Source organism: Nematostella vectensis, chromosome 6, assembly GCF_932526225.1.
Source record: "Nematostella vectensis chromosome 6, jaNemVect1.1, whole genome shotgun sequence".
In the NCBI taxonomy this organism is placed as follows: domain Eukaryota; kingdom Metazoa; phylum Cnidaria; class Anthozoa; order Actiniaria; family Edwardsiidae; genus Nematostella; species Nematostella vectensis.
In genome coordinates this window covers 15,892,516-15,910,688 of record NC_064039.1, presented here as the reverse complement: position 1 = coordinate 15,910,688, position 18,173 = coordinate 15,892,516, and the positions used below count along the sequence as shown (strand labels likewise).

Here is an 18,173-nt window from a genome sequence, read left to right as displayed (position 1 = left end):
TCTATCTATTCTGATAGGTCCCTAGAGCTGTCGTATTTCAGGAGTGAGCAACGGGGCTTGTTGCACTAAAAGGGAAGCTAATCAGCCAGTCCTCATCACAAATGGTTGTTAATTGACCGGGGTTCCTAGAATATCGGTGATGTTTATCTAGCCTCTAACTATAAAACAAACTCTGGAGATAATTTTTTAAAACTCGGATAGCACGTTCTTTCTAAGAACCTGCCCCTAACTTCAAGAAGAACAGTACAAGATCATTCGTTTATTGGCTTTACTTATCCATGGATCGAACAACTATTCTTATATATTGGAAATATCCAATATGGATACATACAAATTACTACCTCGATATTTCTCTGTGGTGGTAATTCTGTAAAGAAAACAAACAATTGTTTAAAATCATTCAAAGTTTACAAATGAGAATAATAGATCTATTTACTTGTCCGAATTTAATTTTTTAACAAAGTAACCCACTACTTCTGAGTTTTGAGAACCTTGTGACGTCATAATCACGCTGGATCATCCTGAGATGGTTACAACCCCCCACCCCCACCCCCTACAAATACCATCTTTTTCAGCTATCTCAGTAATCCAATCGATTGTTTTTAAAGAGGACATACATTTGTAATTTTCATTTAATATTGGGAGGCAAGTCATGATAAGAAAAATCATGATCTATCTAAAAACATACTTCCTTTATCATATTCGCTAGATAATATCGCGAAAGCGTCTCCATCCAATGGTAGAATACTTTCTACACTTATTATGTTATAACAAGATTCAACGCTCTCCTTATACTTAGAAGGGCCTGAAGCTTGAGATTTTATCTCACCTAGAGATCCACACAAACTCCCCACTTCCGTTCCCTGTCGAAGTTGCCCGTGGTTGAGCACCAGGCCTGGTTGTAGCCGAACTTAGTACACGAGTCGTACAATTTGCCGCGATATTTAAAGGGGAAGTAGCAGCACGCTCCGTAGGAGTTCCCGCTTGTCGTCCGAACACCACTGTAGCAATGATCTACAATACAAAGAGTGATTTGAGTCTTGTACCGGTCAAAACAACTAGTGAAGAGTATAAATATATTCAAAGTCAGTACCGGTCAAAACAACTAGTGAAGAGTATAAATATATTCAAAATCAGTACCGGTCAAAGTCACCAAAGGGCATTAGGCTCAGAGCTGTAACCGGCCCAAAATATTTTTGGGGGGAGGGGGTACTATACAAAACATTAAGAACATATTGCGTGGTACAGGCACGTCCCTCGTTTTCTTATAATTTTAAAAATATAAAGGGAAACACGTGCCCCCACGCAAAAGATAACTTGGACTAAGACATTTTTGAGTGGCAAATTCAAACCAAACTTACTCAGAAATGACTGCCGCCGTAACATCAGAGAGCGACGACAAACAATGAAATATCTCAATGAAAATAATCTCTTACTGAAATAGAAACTTACTGGCTGATTTGTAAGTGCTGGGCAAGTTACTTTTCGCTGTTATAGGTAATAGTGTTGTAAAAGTCACGTGTTTTTTAAGTGGAAGTCTCGTAGCCTAGTTAAGCCAGTCAAGGCTAGGCGCATGTGTTTACTCACCCAAATAACAGTTTTGCATAAGCAAGAAGCTCCCGTAGTCATACGCGTCACACATAGCAATGTTGTTGTCATAATCAGTCTCCGCGACCATCTGATTTGGGTTGACTTTGATTTGCAGCCTGTAGTTTCCATGTGGACGATCGGTAACATCTATCCACTGACAGTCGATAGTCCATTTGTACTCGTCATAACAGTTTGGTTTGACTCCCTGGTCGCCCCCATCTGTACAGTTCCAATGCCGATGTATCCCCGCGTCACACCCTGTGTCTTCTAGGCAGAAGCTGGCCTTGTGGCCTTCTGCGACCTTTTGTCCGCGGTCGTCTAAGAGAAACCGAAGTCTGAGTAGGGATTATGGGAGACGGTCGTCTAAGAGAAACCGAAGTCTGAGTAGGGATTATGGGGGAAGGTAGTCTAAGAGAAACCGAAGTCTGAGTAGGGATTATGGGAGACGGTCGTCTAAGAGAAACCGAAGTCTGAGTAGGGATTATGGGGGAAGGTAGTCTAAGAGAAACCGAAGTCTGAGTAGGGATTACGGGGGAAGGTCGTCTAAGAGAAACCGAAGTCTGAGTTGGGTTTATGGGGAAAGGTCGTCTAAGAGAAACCGAAGTCTGAGTAGGGATTATGGGGGAAGGTCGTCTAACAGAAACCGAAGTCTGAGTGGGGATTATGGAAGAAGGTCGTCTAACAGAAACCGAAGTCTGAGTAGGGATTATGGGGGAAGGTCGTCTAAGAGAAACCGAAGTCTGAGTAGGGATTATAGGGGAAGGCCGTCTAAGAGAAATCGAAGTCTGAGTAGGGATTATGGGGGAAGGTCGTCTAAGAGAAACCGAAGTCTGAGTAGGGATTATGGGGAAAGGTCGTCTAAGAGAAACCGAAGTCTGAGTAGGGATTATGGGGGAAGGTCGTCTAACAGAAACCGAAGTCTGAGTGGGGATTATGGAAGAAGGTCGTCTAACAGAAACCGAAGTCTGAGTAGGGATTATGGGGGAAGGTCGTCTAAGAGAAACCGAAGTCTGAGTAGGGATTATAGGGGAAGGCCGTCTAAGAGAAATCGAAGTCTGAGTAGGGATTATGGGGGAAGGTTGTCTAAGAGAAACCGAAGTCTGAGTAGGGATTATGGGGGAAGGTCGTCTAAGAAAAACCGAAGTCTGAGTAGGGATTATGGGGGAAGGTAGTCTAAGAGAAACCGAAGTCTGAGTAGGGATTATGGGGGAAGGTCGTCTAAGAGAAACCGAAGTCTAAGTAGGGATTATGGGGGAAGGTCGTCTAAGAGAAACCGAAGTCTGAGTAGGGATTATGGGGGAAGGTCGTCTAATAGAAACCGAAGTCTGAGTAGAGATTATGGGGGAAGTAGGGATTATGGGGGAAGCATACATGGACGGCAGTTTACAGGCGCGCTTCTAGGGTGGGTGGTGGTGGTGGTGATGGTGGTGGTGGTGGTGGGGGGGGGGGGGTGTTGGCGTTCGATAATGGACGACAAAAAATACTATATTAAGGGATACATGAAAGTAGCGATGTACCGAGTAACGAGGTGTTCCCAAATAACTAGATTCGAATTGATGTTGTGGACGGCGAAAAATATTATATCGTACATACTAAATACCTCCAATAGAAGAGCTTTAAGCCCCCTCCCCTCCCCACACACACACACCTCTGCCTTGCATTGTACAATAGCAATTAGATCATATGTGCTGAACACCTCCATGGAGTGATAATGCTTGTTACCCCCTCCCCCTCCCCCTGTCTTGCAGTCTTACATTGTACACACCTATTAGGTCATATGTGCTGAACACCTCCATGGAGTAAAAATGCTTGTTACCCCCCCTCCCCCTCCCCCCTGTCTTGCAGTCTTACATTGTACACACCTATTAGATCATATGTACTGAACACCTCCATGGAGTGATAATGCTTGTTACCCCCCTCCCCCTCCCCCCTGTCTTGCAGTCTTACATTGTACACACCTATTAGATCATATGTACTGAACACCTCCATGGAGTGATAATGCTTGTTACCCCCCCCCCCCCCCCTGTCTTGCAGTCTTACATTGTACACACCTATTAGATCATATGTACTGAACACCTCCATGGAGTGATAATGCTTGTTACCCCCTCCCCCTCCCCCTCCCCCTGTCTTACATTGTACACACCTATTACATCATATGTACTGAACACCTCCATGGAGTGATAATGCTTGTTACCCCCCCCCTCCCCCCTGTCTTGCAGTCTTACATTGTACACACCTATTAGATCATAGGTGCTGAACACTCCCATGGAGTGATAATCCCTATACTCCCCTCCCCCTACCCCTGTCTTGCAGTCTTACATTGTACACACCTATTAGATCATATGTACTGAAAACTTCCATGGAGTGATAATGCTTGTGACAAGAATGCCACGTCCATTGGGATTTGTCCGACTTGGGTTTAAAGTGATCAAGTCCACGGTTCTCGATCCGGTTTGAAAACCTTATCAAGCGCCTGTTGAACATGTTGAAATGCCTTTGAGGCCAGTCCCTATTGGCCGAAGCAGAAAGACAGTTTTCTTCAAAGGCGCATGAAAGATACGCCAGCGGTATCTGATCGATGCGGTAGTTACGGTCGTTTCCAAGTTCCTCTATGTTTACCACCAAATCAGGCAACTCTGACAAGAATAAGAGAATGTTTGTGAGACACTAGACAGGATATTTTTTTTATTCTACACGCAAATATATCTGTGTTATTCAATAAATCAGGCGCGTTAAAAGGATTTACTGAGGAGGAGTTTTGGGGGGGGGGGGGGGGGGGGGGAGTTTCATTTGGGGAAAAGTATGCTAACGGCCCCTAAACCTGACGCCTTTTTTTACTGAAACGTTTAGCTGACATTATTTGGACTGATTTTGCAGTACCAAACAGTTGAAAACTGAATTTTCTTATAGAGATTACATGTAGGGTTGTATTTTCATACGGATTATAATTATTATTTATCGATTTTATCGGACTTTATAGAATTTGCGGAATGTGTGTGGGTGACGGTCTTTCCGCAATGGTTGCCCCTGTTTTCTTGCTCTCAAGGTTTTTGCGTGGTAACAGTGTTCGTGAAAGTGCCAAAATTGCGCAAAACTAAACACAAAAAGTAAAGTAAAAATATTTTAAATAAAAATAAGCTCCCTCCGAGGGCTAAAACTTTTTGGCTGATTCCTATTGGCTAAATAAGTTTTTTTTTGTTATTTTGTGGGAGCGCGCAAGTTCTTATGGTTCAAATTCTTATTTCTTATTGTACAAGGTCTTATTGTAAGTCGCCCATTGCAATGTACGAATGATGTAAAGATCAATGAAGTCTCTCTAACAACTTACTTTTCACACATCTGACACCTGCCCGCATGTTAGTAGGACACCTCGACTGAGAGATCCTTTGGCGGCATTGAAGCAACGACCGCTCCTTTCCCTGAAAAGAGTCAAAAGCACTTGTAATATTCTAGAACCTTTAATAGAAGAAGGAAAAAGAGCGTCATTGCATCAGAGCATCATTGCTGGACAAACAAGTTATAAAAATTGCATGGGTCTATTTATATGGATTTATTTTGCACGCGGTTAAATCTAACATAATAGAATTATTATTGTTGATTTCTAGCACCTTCTAGCATGACAAGATGATCGAAAGCGTTTCACATTCTATGCCCCGTCTTCGAACTGAAGAATACAAGCTTCTAGTAAGCTCACATACGTTCAACAAGTCAAATTCAGGGCCGAGAAAAGAAAGATACTATCCATGTCTCGACCGGGAATGGAACCCGTTTCAGCAGAGGTGAGAGGCCCCACACGCTGACGCGCTATCACACTGGGCTACCTAGTGATTTCCTTCCCTTCGTGAATCGATAATCTTGAGCATCAGTTTTTACATTTCGCAATATTCATAATGAGAATAAAGTACGTGATCAGATACTCACTGTACATCTCGTATCGACCATGCTCACATTACCCTCAGATTCAGATTCCAACGTCAGAAACTCTTTAGCGAACCCGAGCTCGAGATGCCGACAAACAACAATGGCTTCTTTCAGCCCCCATGAGTCCCCGCACACCGTGCCCCACTGACCATCCATAAAGAACTCTACTCGGCCATCCATGTCGGTTTCTCCACCAGTTAGGCGAATCTATAAACGCACAAACCCCCAACAATCAAAAGATGCAGTAATGATGGGGTATTCCGCTACATACATATAGTTTGTGGCTAAGCATACATATAGTTATACCATGTAGCTGCTATACATACATATAGTTATTTATACCTTGTATCTATGCATACATATAGTTATTTATACCTTGTAGCTATGCACACATACTCATATTCTAAGAACCTTTTAGCTATGAGTAAATACAAAAAGCCCAAATTGTCGTGTTCGTGAACCAGAAGAATAATTACAAAACACCAAAAACTGGTAATCGACTCTGTCAAATTTTCGTCTCTAAGGGCAGACTGAAGAAGTCTTATTAAAAAAAAAATTGGCAGAGTCGACTACCAGTTTTTGGTATATTGTAGCTATGAGTACATAGCTACATCATATACCATGTAGCATTGAATACACATACTTTATCTATACCATAAAGCTATGAATACATATATTTTATCTATACCTTGTAGCTATGCACACATATAGTTTATCTATACCTTGTAGCTATGAATACATATAGTTTATCTATACCTTGTAGGTATGCACATATATAGTTTATCTAACCATATAGCTATGAATACATTTAGTTTATCTATAACTTGTAGCTATGATTACATATAGTTTATCTATACACCCTATAGCTATGCACACATATAGTTTATTTATACCATACAGCTATGCACACATATAGTTTATTTATACCATACAGCTATGCACTCATATAGTTTACCTATACCTAGTAGCTTTGAATACATATAGTTTATTTATAACTAGTAGCTTTGTTCACATATATCTTATCTATACCTTGTCATTAACATTTCATATAGTTTATCTATACCGTAATGGCGTCATATAATGGTATTAACTAGTGGCTATATAGCGTCATATAATAGTTTTACCTTGTGTTCATATAGTGTTATATGATAGTGGAACCTTGTGGTTATATAGCGTCATATAATAGCCTTACCTTCTGTTTATATAACGTCATATAATAGTGTTACCTGTGGTTATATAGCGTCATATAATAGTGTTACCTGTGGTTATATAGCGTCATTTAAGACTGTTACCTTGTGCTTATATAGCGTCATATAAGAGTGTTAAGCTGTGGTTATATAGCGTCATATAATAGTGTTACCTTGTGTTTATGTAGCGTCATATATTAGTGTTAACTTGTTGTTATATAGCGTCATATAATAGTGTTACCTTGTGGTTATATAGCGTCATATAATAGTGTTATTTTGTGGTTATATAGCGTCATATAAGAGTGTTAACCTGTGATTATATAGCGTCATATAGTGTTAACATATAAGAGTTACATTGTGGTTATATAGCGTCGTATAAGAGATACCTTATGGTTATAATGAGTCATATAAGAGTTACCTTCGTATTATAAAGCGTCATATGAGAGTTATCTTGTGGTTATATAGCGTCATATAATAGTGTTACCTTGTGGTTATATAACGTTATATAATAGTGTTACTTGTGGTTACATAGCGTCATACAAGGGCGTTAATCTGTGGCTATATAGCATCATTTAAGACTGTTACCTTGTGCTTATATAGCGTCATATAAGAGTGTTAAGCTGTGGTTATATAGCGTCATATAATAGTGTTACCTTGTGTTTATGTAGCGTCATATATTAGTGTTAACTTGTTGTTATATAGCGTCATATAATAGTGTTACCTTGTGGTTATATAGCGTCATATAATGGTTATATAGCGTCATATAAGAGTGTTAACCTGTGATTATATAGCGTCATATAATAGTGTTACCTTGTGGTTATATAGCGTCATATAATAGTGTTACCTTGTGGTTATATAGCGTCATATAAGAGTGTTAACCTGTTGTTATATAGCGTCATATAGTGTTAACATATAAGAGTTACCTTGTGGTTATATAGCGTCATATAAGAGTTACCTTATGGTTATAATGAGTCATATAAGAGTTACCTTCGTGTTATAAAGCGTCATATAAGAGTTACCTTGTGGTTATATAGCGCCATATAATAGTGTTACCTTGTGGTTATATAGCGTCATATAATAGTGTTACCTTGTGGTTATATAGCGTCATATAATAAGTCTTATTAAAAAATTGGCAGAGTAGACTACCAGTTTTTGGTATATTGTAGCTATGAGTACATAGCTACATCATATATCATGTAGCATTGAATACACATACTTTATCTATACCATAAAGCTATGAATACATATATTTTATCTATACCTTGTAGCTATTTACACATATAGTTTATCTATACCTTGTAGCTATGAATACATATAGTTTATCCATACCTTGTAGGTATGCACACATATAGTTTATCTATACCTTGTAGCTATGAATACTTATAGTTTATCTATACCTTGTAGCTATGCACACATATAGTTTATCTATACCTTGTAGCTATGAATACATATAGTTTATCTATACCTTGTAGCTATGAATACATATAGTTTATCTATACCTTGTAGCTATGCACACATATAGTTTATCTATACCTTGTAGCTATGAATACATATAGTTTATCTATACCTTGTAGCTATGCACACATATAGTTTATCTATACCTTGTAGCTATGAATACATATAGTTTATCTATACCTTGTAGTTATGAATACATATAGTTTATCTATACCTTGTAGCTATGCACACATATAGTTTATCTATACCTTGTAGCTATGCACACAAATGGTTTATCTATACCTTGTAGCTATGAATACATATAGTTTATCTATACCTTGTAGCTATGAATACATATAGTTTATCTATATCTTGTAGCTATGCACACATATAGTTTATCTATACCCTGTAGCTATGCACACAAATAGTTTATCTATACCTTGTAGCTATGCACACTTATAGTTGATCTATACCTTGTAGCTATGAATACATATAGTTTATCTATACCTTGTAGCTATGAATACATATAGTTTATCTATACCTTGTAGCTATGAATACATATAGTTTATCTATACCTTGTAGCTATGAATACATTTAGTTTATCTATACCTTGTAGCTATGAATACATTTATTTTATCTATAACTTGTAGCTATGATTACATATAGTTTATCTATACACCCTATAGCTATGCACACATATAGTTTATTTATACTATACAGCTATGCACTCATATAGTTTACCTATACCTAGTAGCTTTGAATACATATAGTTTATTTATAACTAGTAGCTTTGAACACATATATCTTATCTATACCTTGTCATTAACATTTCATATAGTTTATCTATACCGTAATGGCGTCATATAATGGTATTAACTAGTGGCTATATAGCGTCATATAATAGTCTTACCTTGTGTTCATATAGTGTTATATGATAGTGGAACCTTGTGGTTATATAGCGTCATATAATAGCCTTACCTTCTGTTTATATAACGTCATATAATAGTGTTACCTGTGGTTATATAGCGTCATATAAGGGCGTTAACCTGTGGCTATATAGCGTCATTTAAGACTGTTACCTTGTGCTTATATAGCGTCATATAAGAGTGTTAAGCTGTGGTTATATAGCGTCATATAATAGTGTTACCTTGTGTTTATGTAGCGTCATATATTAGTGTTAACTTGTTGTTATATAGCGTCATATAATAGTGTTACCTTGTGGTTATATAGCGGTCATATAATAGTGTTACCTTGTGGTTATATAGCGTCATATAAGAGTGTTAACCTGTGGTTATATAGCGTCATATAGTGTTAACATATAAGAGTTACCTTGTGGTTATATAGCGTCATATAAGAGTTACCTTATGGTTATAATGAGTCATATAAGAGTTACCTTCGTGTTATAAAGCGTCATATAAGAGTTACCTTGTGGTTATATAGCGTCATATAATAGTGTTACCTTGTGGTTATATAACGTCATATAATAGTGTTACCTGTGGTTATATAGCGTCATATAATAGTGTTACCTGTGGTTATATAGCGTCATTTAAGACTGTTACCTTGTGGTTATATAGCGTCATATAATAGTGTTACCTTGCGTTTATGTAGCGTCATATAATAGTGTTACCTTGTGGTTATAAAGCGTCATATAATAGTGTTACCTTGTGGTTATATAGCGTCATATAAGAGTGTTAACCTGTGGTTATATAGCGTCATATAGTGTTAACATATAAGAGTTACCTTGTGGTTATATAGCGTCATATAAGAGTTACCTTATGGTTATAATGAGTCATATAAGAGTTACCTTCGTGTTATAAAGCGTCATATAAGAGTTACCTTGTGGTTATATAGCGTCATATAATAGTGTTACCTTGTGGTTATATAGTGTCATATAATAGTGTTACCTTGTGGTTATATAGCGTCATATAATAGTGTTACCTTGTGGTTATAAAGCGTCATATAAGAGTTACCTGATGGTTATAAAGCGTCATATAAGAGTTACCTTGTGGTTTTATAGCGTCATATAAGAGTTACATTGTGGTTATATAGGGTCATATAAGAGTTACCTTATGGCTATAAAGCGTCATATAAGAGTTACCTTGTGGTTATATAGCGTTGGTGCATTGCATCTAACGCCCACGTCCTCGTAGTGGTCGCAGTTCCCCCGGCGGCTGTTGCGATATTTGCAGCTATGCAGGTTTTTCTCCCAACCTCGGCACGAAACATCGTCCATGAAGATCTATAACAGCATACAATTGGAAGTATTATACATCGTACATGAAGATATATAACAGCATACAATTGGAAGTATTATACATCGTCCATGAAGATCTATAACAGCATACAATTGGAAGTATTATACATCGTCCATGAAGATCTATAACAGCATACAATTGGAAGTATTATACATCGTCCATGAAGATCTATAACAGCATACAATTGGAAGTATTATACATCGTCCATGAAGATCTATAACAGCATACAATTGGAAGTAATAGACATGGTCCATGAAGATCTATAACAGCATACAATTGGAAGTAATAGACATGGTCTATGACGATCTATAACAGCATTCAATTAAAATTATTTGAAATGGTCTATGACAAGCATGCAATTGAACGTATTAGACATTTTCCATTAAGATCTATAACAGCATACAATTGAAATTGACGATCAATGACGATAATAACATAGGGAAAACATAAGTTTCCTTTTCTATTTGAGTTGCAGACCAGCACACAAGATCTCTTAAAGCAGACCAGATCTTTTAAAGAAGTAATTTTGAACTTCTCACATTGAGCGGAGGAGAATGGAAAAATGGAAAATGGTATAGAGTTAAGAAATGAGATCCTAAGATTATAACCCAACTATCCGATTATTACATGGATAGTTGGTTCCTTTCTACTAATTACACTTAGACAGGAGGAGCTGTTTTACTATAGCAAGTGTCCCTTAAAGCTGGCTTTGTAGTCAAAATTCATAAATTCCAAACTCGATTGTTTTATTTTCTTGACCTTAGACCCTTACCCCTTTGCAAATTTCTTCCTTAACTTGTCTTTTTCCCACCCTTTTGACCTGTCCCACTCCCCGTCCCCCTGTCATTACTCCTCCATCATCCAGTTCCCCTGTTGTTTCCCCTCCACCTGTCCCTCTGCCATTTCCCCATCCACCTGTCCCTCTGCCATTTCCCCATCCACCTGTCCCTCTGCCATTTCCCCATCCACCTGTCTCTCTGTCGTTGTCCCCTCCCCCTGTCCCTCTGCCACTGCCCCTCCCCCTGTCTCTCTGCCATTGCCCCCCTGTCCCTTTGCCACTGCCCCTTCCCTGCCCCCTGTCAATACCCTCTGTTTATTTCTGCCTCCATGTCCCCCCTCTCTACAGAGCTGGACTTACCTTCCCCGTTGCCTGTCCGAACCAGGCGTTCCGGTACACGTATTTCGCCGTCCCCCACCCGAGTGCTCTGCACACCACATTTGCTTCCTTATGTGTGAACCTATCGTCACACACGGAGCCCCAGTAATTTCTGTATCGATCGCTTGTCACTTCAACACGACCTTCCCACAGCTGAACCCCACTGCGCAAGCGCACAGTCTCAGGCTGAAAAAGCAAACCAAAGCAATTGCGTTACAAATCCAGAGATCTGGTTAAGACAGGGTAGTATGAGAGCACGGGAGAATTATTCTCGAAAATGTCACTACTGTAGCCTAGTTCTCGGGCGTTTCGTGTGCTATTTCAGGTTGCCTGTGGTTGGTTCGGTGACATCATCAGACACCCTCTGGGCTGACTTTTCCCAGTCCCTTTTGCCTCACAGCCACCACAGCAATCCCGAACAGACCGCCAGGGACTCGGGGACTAGACTGCCACTACTGCACCTCGGCGGAGTGTGAAGGAGATGAAAGACTTCTTATCTAAAGCAGGCGGTGATTAGGAACGCCAGGCAAAGATATTTAGGGGCTCTTATCCCTTCGGCTGTTCTGAGCTCGCTGTGGAACAAAACAAATGTGACTTTTAAAGGGGACGTTCCCCGGGCTTACCTGTCTGACAGGATCTGATCGCATGCACTTGATAATGACCGGAAATCCCTCGTCGCATTTGATTGGCCCAAATCCCACGTGCTTACACTCCACTAACGAGGCTTCATGACCACCGCACGAGACCTCGCTCATAAGGTAACTCTCTGCCTTGGGACTGTAATGCCAAATATCGGATGTCGTGGCTTGGTCAATAATAATAATAATAATAATAATAATAATAATAATAATAATGATAATAATAATAACAATAATAATAATAATAATAATAATAATAATAATAATAATAATAATAATAATAATAATAATAATAATAATAATAAATAACTAAATAAACAAACAAATAAATAAAAAGAAGCAGTGCCTTATCCATAATTGTGGATTTGTTTGGCATCGCATCACAATATTTAGTTAGCTCAATTACTGTAAATTACTAGAGATTATTCGCTTGCTCGCCCACCTGTCATCTTGTTGAACTTCCTCTGTGGCCGATAATGGTCTTGCTCTTGCCCTTTGTGAGAGAAATGATCAAAATGACACGCTAACGGGTTATGATGGCGATGACAATAATAAAAGCACCGGGTGGTCATCACGCTGCTGGTGATCATGATTATAAATGATTGACGATGATGATAATGGCTTGGTAGTCATGGCAACCACGAAGGTGATAGTTATAATGATGATGATAGAGATAGTGATGATAAGGATGATGATGATTAAGACCAATCTAAGCGCTTCTTATATGAAGTGCTCACCTTGCTTTTGCGCCCAATGGTGGTTTTCCTTTTGCCCTTTGATAGATAAAAATGTTGTTGTTAATTTTGTTTGCGGCGGCGGGAGGCAGTTGCAGTGGTGGTGGTGGTGATGATGGTGATGGTGGTGATGGCAATGATGATAGTGGTGGTGTTGGTGATTGTGATGATGGTGATGATGATAATTGTGATGATGATGGTGGTGGTGATGATGGTGATGGTGGTAGTGATGGCAATGATGATAGTGGTGGTGATGGTGATGGTGTTTGTGGTGATGATGATGACTGTTGGTGGGAGATCGTGAATACAAAGAAAATATGCATAAATATGCTTCTTACACAAAGTACTCACCTTGCTGAAAGTACTCTCATAGGCGTCTTGATGTAGTCCTTGAACCCAAGCATACCACAGGCCACCCGCGAATTCATGTGTATCCAAAACTTTGGACATACGTATCCCCATTCCCCATTCACCTTGATTTGCAAAATACCTTCTCTGATCTGGTCGTTTTCAATAGGTCCCACTAATCGTACAGGAAGCTCTGAGAGCTACAAGCACAAAAACATAGCCGTGTTTGAGCATGCAAATTATTGTTTTATTCACTGGTCATTTTCTTGTTGCCATAGGCAACATGGGCGTCCATCATCATTTCCAGGTTTTACCTTTGTGTAGAATTGTTTATCCTCCTTCTGATTACATAGCTTAAGCCAAAAGGCCCATATCTGAATACCACCTTTTACTTATAACACATGGGGTGCTGACTGTGCAAGCAAAATACCAGACAGTGTCTGCTAACGCCAAAAAAGGCGATAAAGTAGCGGGAGTATTAGGGGAACAGCCACGTCCCTTTTGGTCATTTCCTGCTACGGCCCTGGTAAGCATGGGTAAAATCCACTGAAGCGCCTAGCTGCATATATTAGCAGCTAGTTATGCGAAGTCAATCGACTGTATGCGAGACATCACGCAACTGCAAAATACCAAGTAGCCGTGTACTTTAACGGATTAAATCAACGAACATGGCATGCTAAAAGCTGGGAGGCAATGGACGATGATGATTATGATGTTGATAGTGATGATTATTACTGCTTTTGTTTTACACAAAAAAGGTATTTGGTATGTTTTAAGTATAAAAACCTGATAATGATGCTTTTTTTTTTTCACAGCGTATTGAAGCAGGGATGGTAGTGGTTTACACTCTTGACGTGCTAGCATTGTTTGGCTTTACAAAATGTTAGAAGACACGGATGACAATGAATATTGAATTTAATAGAGCTACGACCGAAGTCTAACCCAAGCGAATGGTGTTTTTCCATCAATACTTTTAAATAATTCTAAGAGATATAACTTGTAGACGAGACAAAGTAATATTAAGAATGTTACGGATTCGGATGTGACCAAAGGTCGTTTATTATCTTATCCCAAAAAAGGATGTAGAGGCTCTTAAGAAACAAACTCATCATTATGACTCAGCATAGCGAGCAGTTCCCCAGAGCTTGTGGTTTGGGTTCGTGATTAGCTGCACTCTCGGTCTCTCGACACACCCATCAAAACTTTGGCTAACCACGTCACTCAGAGCTTTGGGTATGTGATGGATTTCTTTAGTGCTTCAAGTTTGCATTACTTGATAAATAAAATTAGTAAACAAGAAAAACGAAGAGTTGATTGAGCGACGGATTGAAATCTGTCTCAAATCTGTCAAAACGTCTTTGCTCACCAATACGCACGTACAAAATCCAAGTTTTTTAGTTCGTGAAATACATGATATGACCAATTTTGTACCTGATTTGAGTTCACGACAATTTGAAGATATGAAAAAGCAAAACCTCAGGCTCCACCTTGGGTCAAGTTGTTTTGTTGTGAATTTCGCCCGTGTGAAGGCAATTCCACCTTAGGTAACACTACTTTGTTATGAGTTTGCTTAAGTGTGGAGGCAATTCCACCTTAGGTAGCACTGCTTCGTTATGAGTTTGCTTTAGTGTGAAGGCAATTCCACCTTAGGTAACACTACTTTGTTTTGAGTTTGCTTTAGTGTGGAGGCAATTCCACCTTAGGTAACACTGCTTTGTTATGAGTTTGCCTTAGTGTGGGGGCAATTCCACCTTAGGTAACACTACTTTGTTATGAGTTTGCTTTAGTGTGAAGGCAATTCCACCTTAGGTAGCACTGCTTTGTTATGAGTTTGCTTTAGTGTGAAGGCAATTCCACCTTAGGTAACACTACTTTGTTATGAGTTTGCTTTAGTGTGGAGGCAATTCCACCTTAGGTAACACTGCTTTGTTATGAGTTTGCCTTAGTGTGGGGGCAATTCCACCTTAGGTAACACTACTTTGTTATGAGTTTGCTTTAGTGTTTCAGCAACTCCCCGTCACTTGTCCTTGGCTCGTGTGTGTCCAAAGAAGTAGCAAGCCCAGTCTTTCTAAAGGTTGCTGATTGAAATATGACGGGTTATAAGCGAGGGTTGATTGTACATTGATTTTCCTAGGTGTCCGTAATAGCAAGAGTTGATTGTACATTGATTTTCCTAGGTGTCCGTAATAGCAAGGGTTGATTGTACATTGATTTTCCTAGGTGTCCGTAATAGCAAGGGTTGATTGTACATTGATTTTCCTAGGTGTCCGTAATAGCAAGGGTTGATTGTACATTGAGTTTCCTAGGTGTCCTTAATAGCAAGGGTTGATTGTACATTGAGTTTCCTAGGTGTCCGTAATAGCAAGGGTTGATTGTACATTGAGTACCCTAGGTGTCCGTAATAGGGAGGGTTGGTTGTACATTGAGTTCCCTAGGTGTCCGTAATAGCGAGGGTTGGTTGTAAATTGCGATCCCTAGGTGGGACTGGACTGTCCGTAATAGCGTGGCTTGGCTTAAAATGCGGGACCTAGGATGCTGGTAGTAACGAGAGCTGGTTATGGTTAGGTGTTTTATATGCATTCAACTTACACCGCGTGTCTTTGGTTTAATGATCAAATCTTTTTCGTGCTGCTTGCAAACAACTCCTGCCATATTTTTGGCTTGGCAATTCGTCTCGCCCCAGGGCTTGCGCGGACATTCATCAAGACTGTCCTCTGTTCCATTACACTTGAGGTCATCGAGCCAAAAATAGCCTGTGCCACGACCGAACCAATCACTGCAAAGGGATTACATAAGAAAACCAATATCGTTATAAGAAGACCAGATTCAAAAAGCCAGTCGCTACAAGGGGATAATATTATAGAGAGCCAATCACTACACATGCTGAATCATATCAAGAGCTAGTCAAAGCACTTGCAAGGTTCATAACAAGAAAACCAATCGTAACAAGGCGATCATTCAAGTGAGCCAATCACCGCAAGAATATTGAATTAGAGTGTCATCAGGATAATACGTACAGATTACTGTGAGGCAAGTCACAACACTGTAATGTGTGCATCCCTTATGTCCTAAATTCCATCCCCTGGATTTTGGAACTGAAGACGCATTGTGTATTTGGGACGATCGTTAAAAGTTATTTAAATTATAATTTTACAATTATATGAAAATAGCCAGGCGAGAAAATAAGAGATATTTCTAACTTTAAAAGATAGTACTGTGATTGATGCAGGAGAAGTTTTTTTAATTGGGTCGCACTTCATGTTACATTTTAGCTTTAAAACAAAATTGATGTATAACAAATTTGTTGTAACACCTTTTTTTACTTATTAACTTATTTTGTTGTGTTTTGTTTTGACACATGATACGAAACGGGGTCACCTCAACTTAACCTTTTTATTCTCTATATTTCTTCATGAGTTTTTTTTCACTTGAAAATATCATCATTATTTCAAAATCTCATGGTACTTTACAGAGCAAAAGTATACCCAAGAAAACTAATAGCTTTAATTATTCTATATAAGCAAACATTTGTCATTACAAGAAAGATGTGCCAAAATGACAAACAATAACTTAAAGAACATTCAAAACTTTCTTTTACTGGATAGTTCATTACTTGGGTGTCCTGATCTACAAAGCTATAGTACTTACCCAAACGTGAAGCGAATGGCATCCGGATACCCGAGCATTCTGCAGACGACACGAGCACCTTTATAGTCCCATCCGTGATCACAGACCTCTCCCCAGCGATCGTCATGCCAAACCTCGATCTTCCCCATGTACGGTTCCTTGCCGTTAACGAGTCTGATCTTCAGCTTGCTAATAACAGGGCTCACTGCGCACCCCACTATGAGGAGCGCTAGTACCCTTGGCAGAACTGACATGTTGTGACTTTACTAGAGGAGACAGTCACAGCCTGTTTGGAGATGATTTGAAGAGAGCTTTGCTAGCAGAAAGCCAACTCTCACAGGGTATGCTCGCTTACACGGTTCCCTTGCTGCTAAGTCTTTCACCTTTGGGACTCAACAGACGAGTGCGTGTTGTAGAAAGAGTTAATATTCGGGGCAGCTAGTGACGTGGGTTTAATCACGAAAGATTAATACAAAGACGGTCTGTATTGTGTTACTACTTCAGGGGTCGTCTTTCATGGTGTAAAGGATAGTCTATCAACGCTAGCGCTCGCGTCGCGATTGTCTATACCGGTAGTGGACCTTTGGGCTTCCTGTGATATCGCATCAGTTCGTGGCCTTGGAACGGGTGGGCAAGGTAGGGAAACTAACCCTTCCCCTATGGCGGCCATTTCGACGCCAGAAAGCATTGCTTTATGTGTTTGCGTACATTTACAGTCATTGAATAATTACGTAAAATTAGAAAGTCGAAAAATTGACTGTGGGATATCAGATCGGCTGCATGCCTGAGAGGACTCGGCTAAAAGGAAACTTCTTCGCGCGCAATGCATCAAGGTAGCTTCTTAGCGCGAAGCACCACGCCCTACGACGAGATCAACCCGCTCCAGCAGCAACACCAGTCTCAGTGATGCACAATGCACAGCTATTGGCTGGGGAAGGGAATGATGTGGGCCAAGTATTAATACCGAGACACAAGCTATGTTATCGGCGATACCCTTGGCCTACCGCGAGCATGTAAGGTTATCAGAGCCATTAGTCGACAAGTTTTAACCTTTCATTAAAGAGTCTGGCTTATTTCAAAATGAAAAACGATCAATCTAGGCTTTCGCTGATTGAAGATATTTCTTATCTGGTTTGCAGCAGAGGAGGCTAATCTTACAATAAAAATAGAACTCAAAATGGCTGTAAAAAGTACCCCCTCCCCCCCCCGAATTTTAATCCTCCTCCAATTGGTTTCTTGGTCAAGATTCACCTTCAAACAAGGGGTTGAGGACTTGGTTTCGC

General features: G+C 39.7%; 1 protein-coding gene across 1 annotated transcript; it reads right to left on the bottom strand.

Annotated features, from left to right (window-relative positions):
* Positions 1 to 254: 254 nt before the first annotated feature.
* LOC5509254 (lysyl oxidase homolog 2A) lies at positions 255 to 17,361 on the bottom strand. The gene is made up of 14 exons (XM_032378171.2): positions 16,912 to 17,361; positions 15,853 to 16,039; positions 13,267 to 13,463; positions 12,919 to 12,954; positions 12,624 to 12,674; positions 12,167 to 12,320; positions 11,526 to 11,729; positions 10,231 to 10,371; positions 5,512 to 5,718; positions 4,919 to 5,009; positions 3,921 to 4,226; positions 1,588 to 1,908; positions 830 to 1,014; positions 255 to 367 (listed from the first exon to the last, which is right to left on the bottom strand). The coding sequence occupies exons 1-13, from the start codon at positions 17,142 to 17,144 to the stop codon at positions 830 to 832; spliced, it is 2,313 nt and encodes a 770-aa protein (XP_032234062.2). The 5' UTR covers positions 17,145 to 17,361; the 3' UTR covers positions 255 to 367.
* Positions 17,362 to 18,173: the final 812 nt, after the last annotated feature.

Coding starts and splice junctions, on each gene's coding strand:
- LOC5509254 (XM_032378171.2), bottom strand. CDS start 17,144: ATGTCAGTTCTGCCAAGGGTACTAGCGCTCCTCATAGTGGGGTGCGCA. Junction 5,010..5,511: donor TGGTCGATACGAGATGTACA/GTGAGTATCTGA, acceptor GACTCTTTTCAG/GGAAAGGAGCGGTCGTTGCT. Junction 4,227..4,918: donor AGGTGTCAGATGTGTGAAAA/GTAAGTTGTTAG, acceptor TATTCTTGTCAG/AGTTGCCTGATTTGGTGGTA.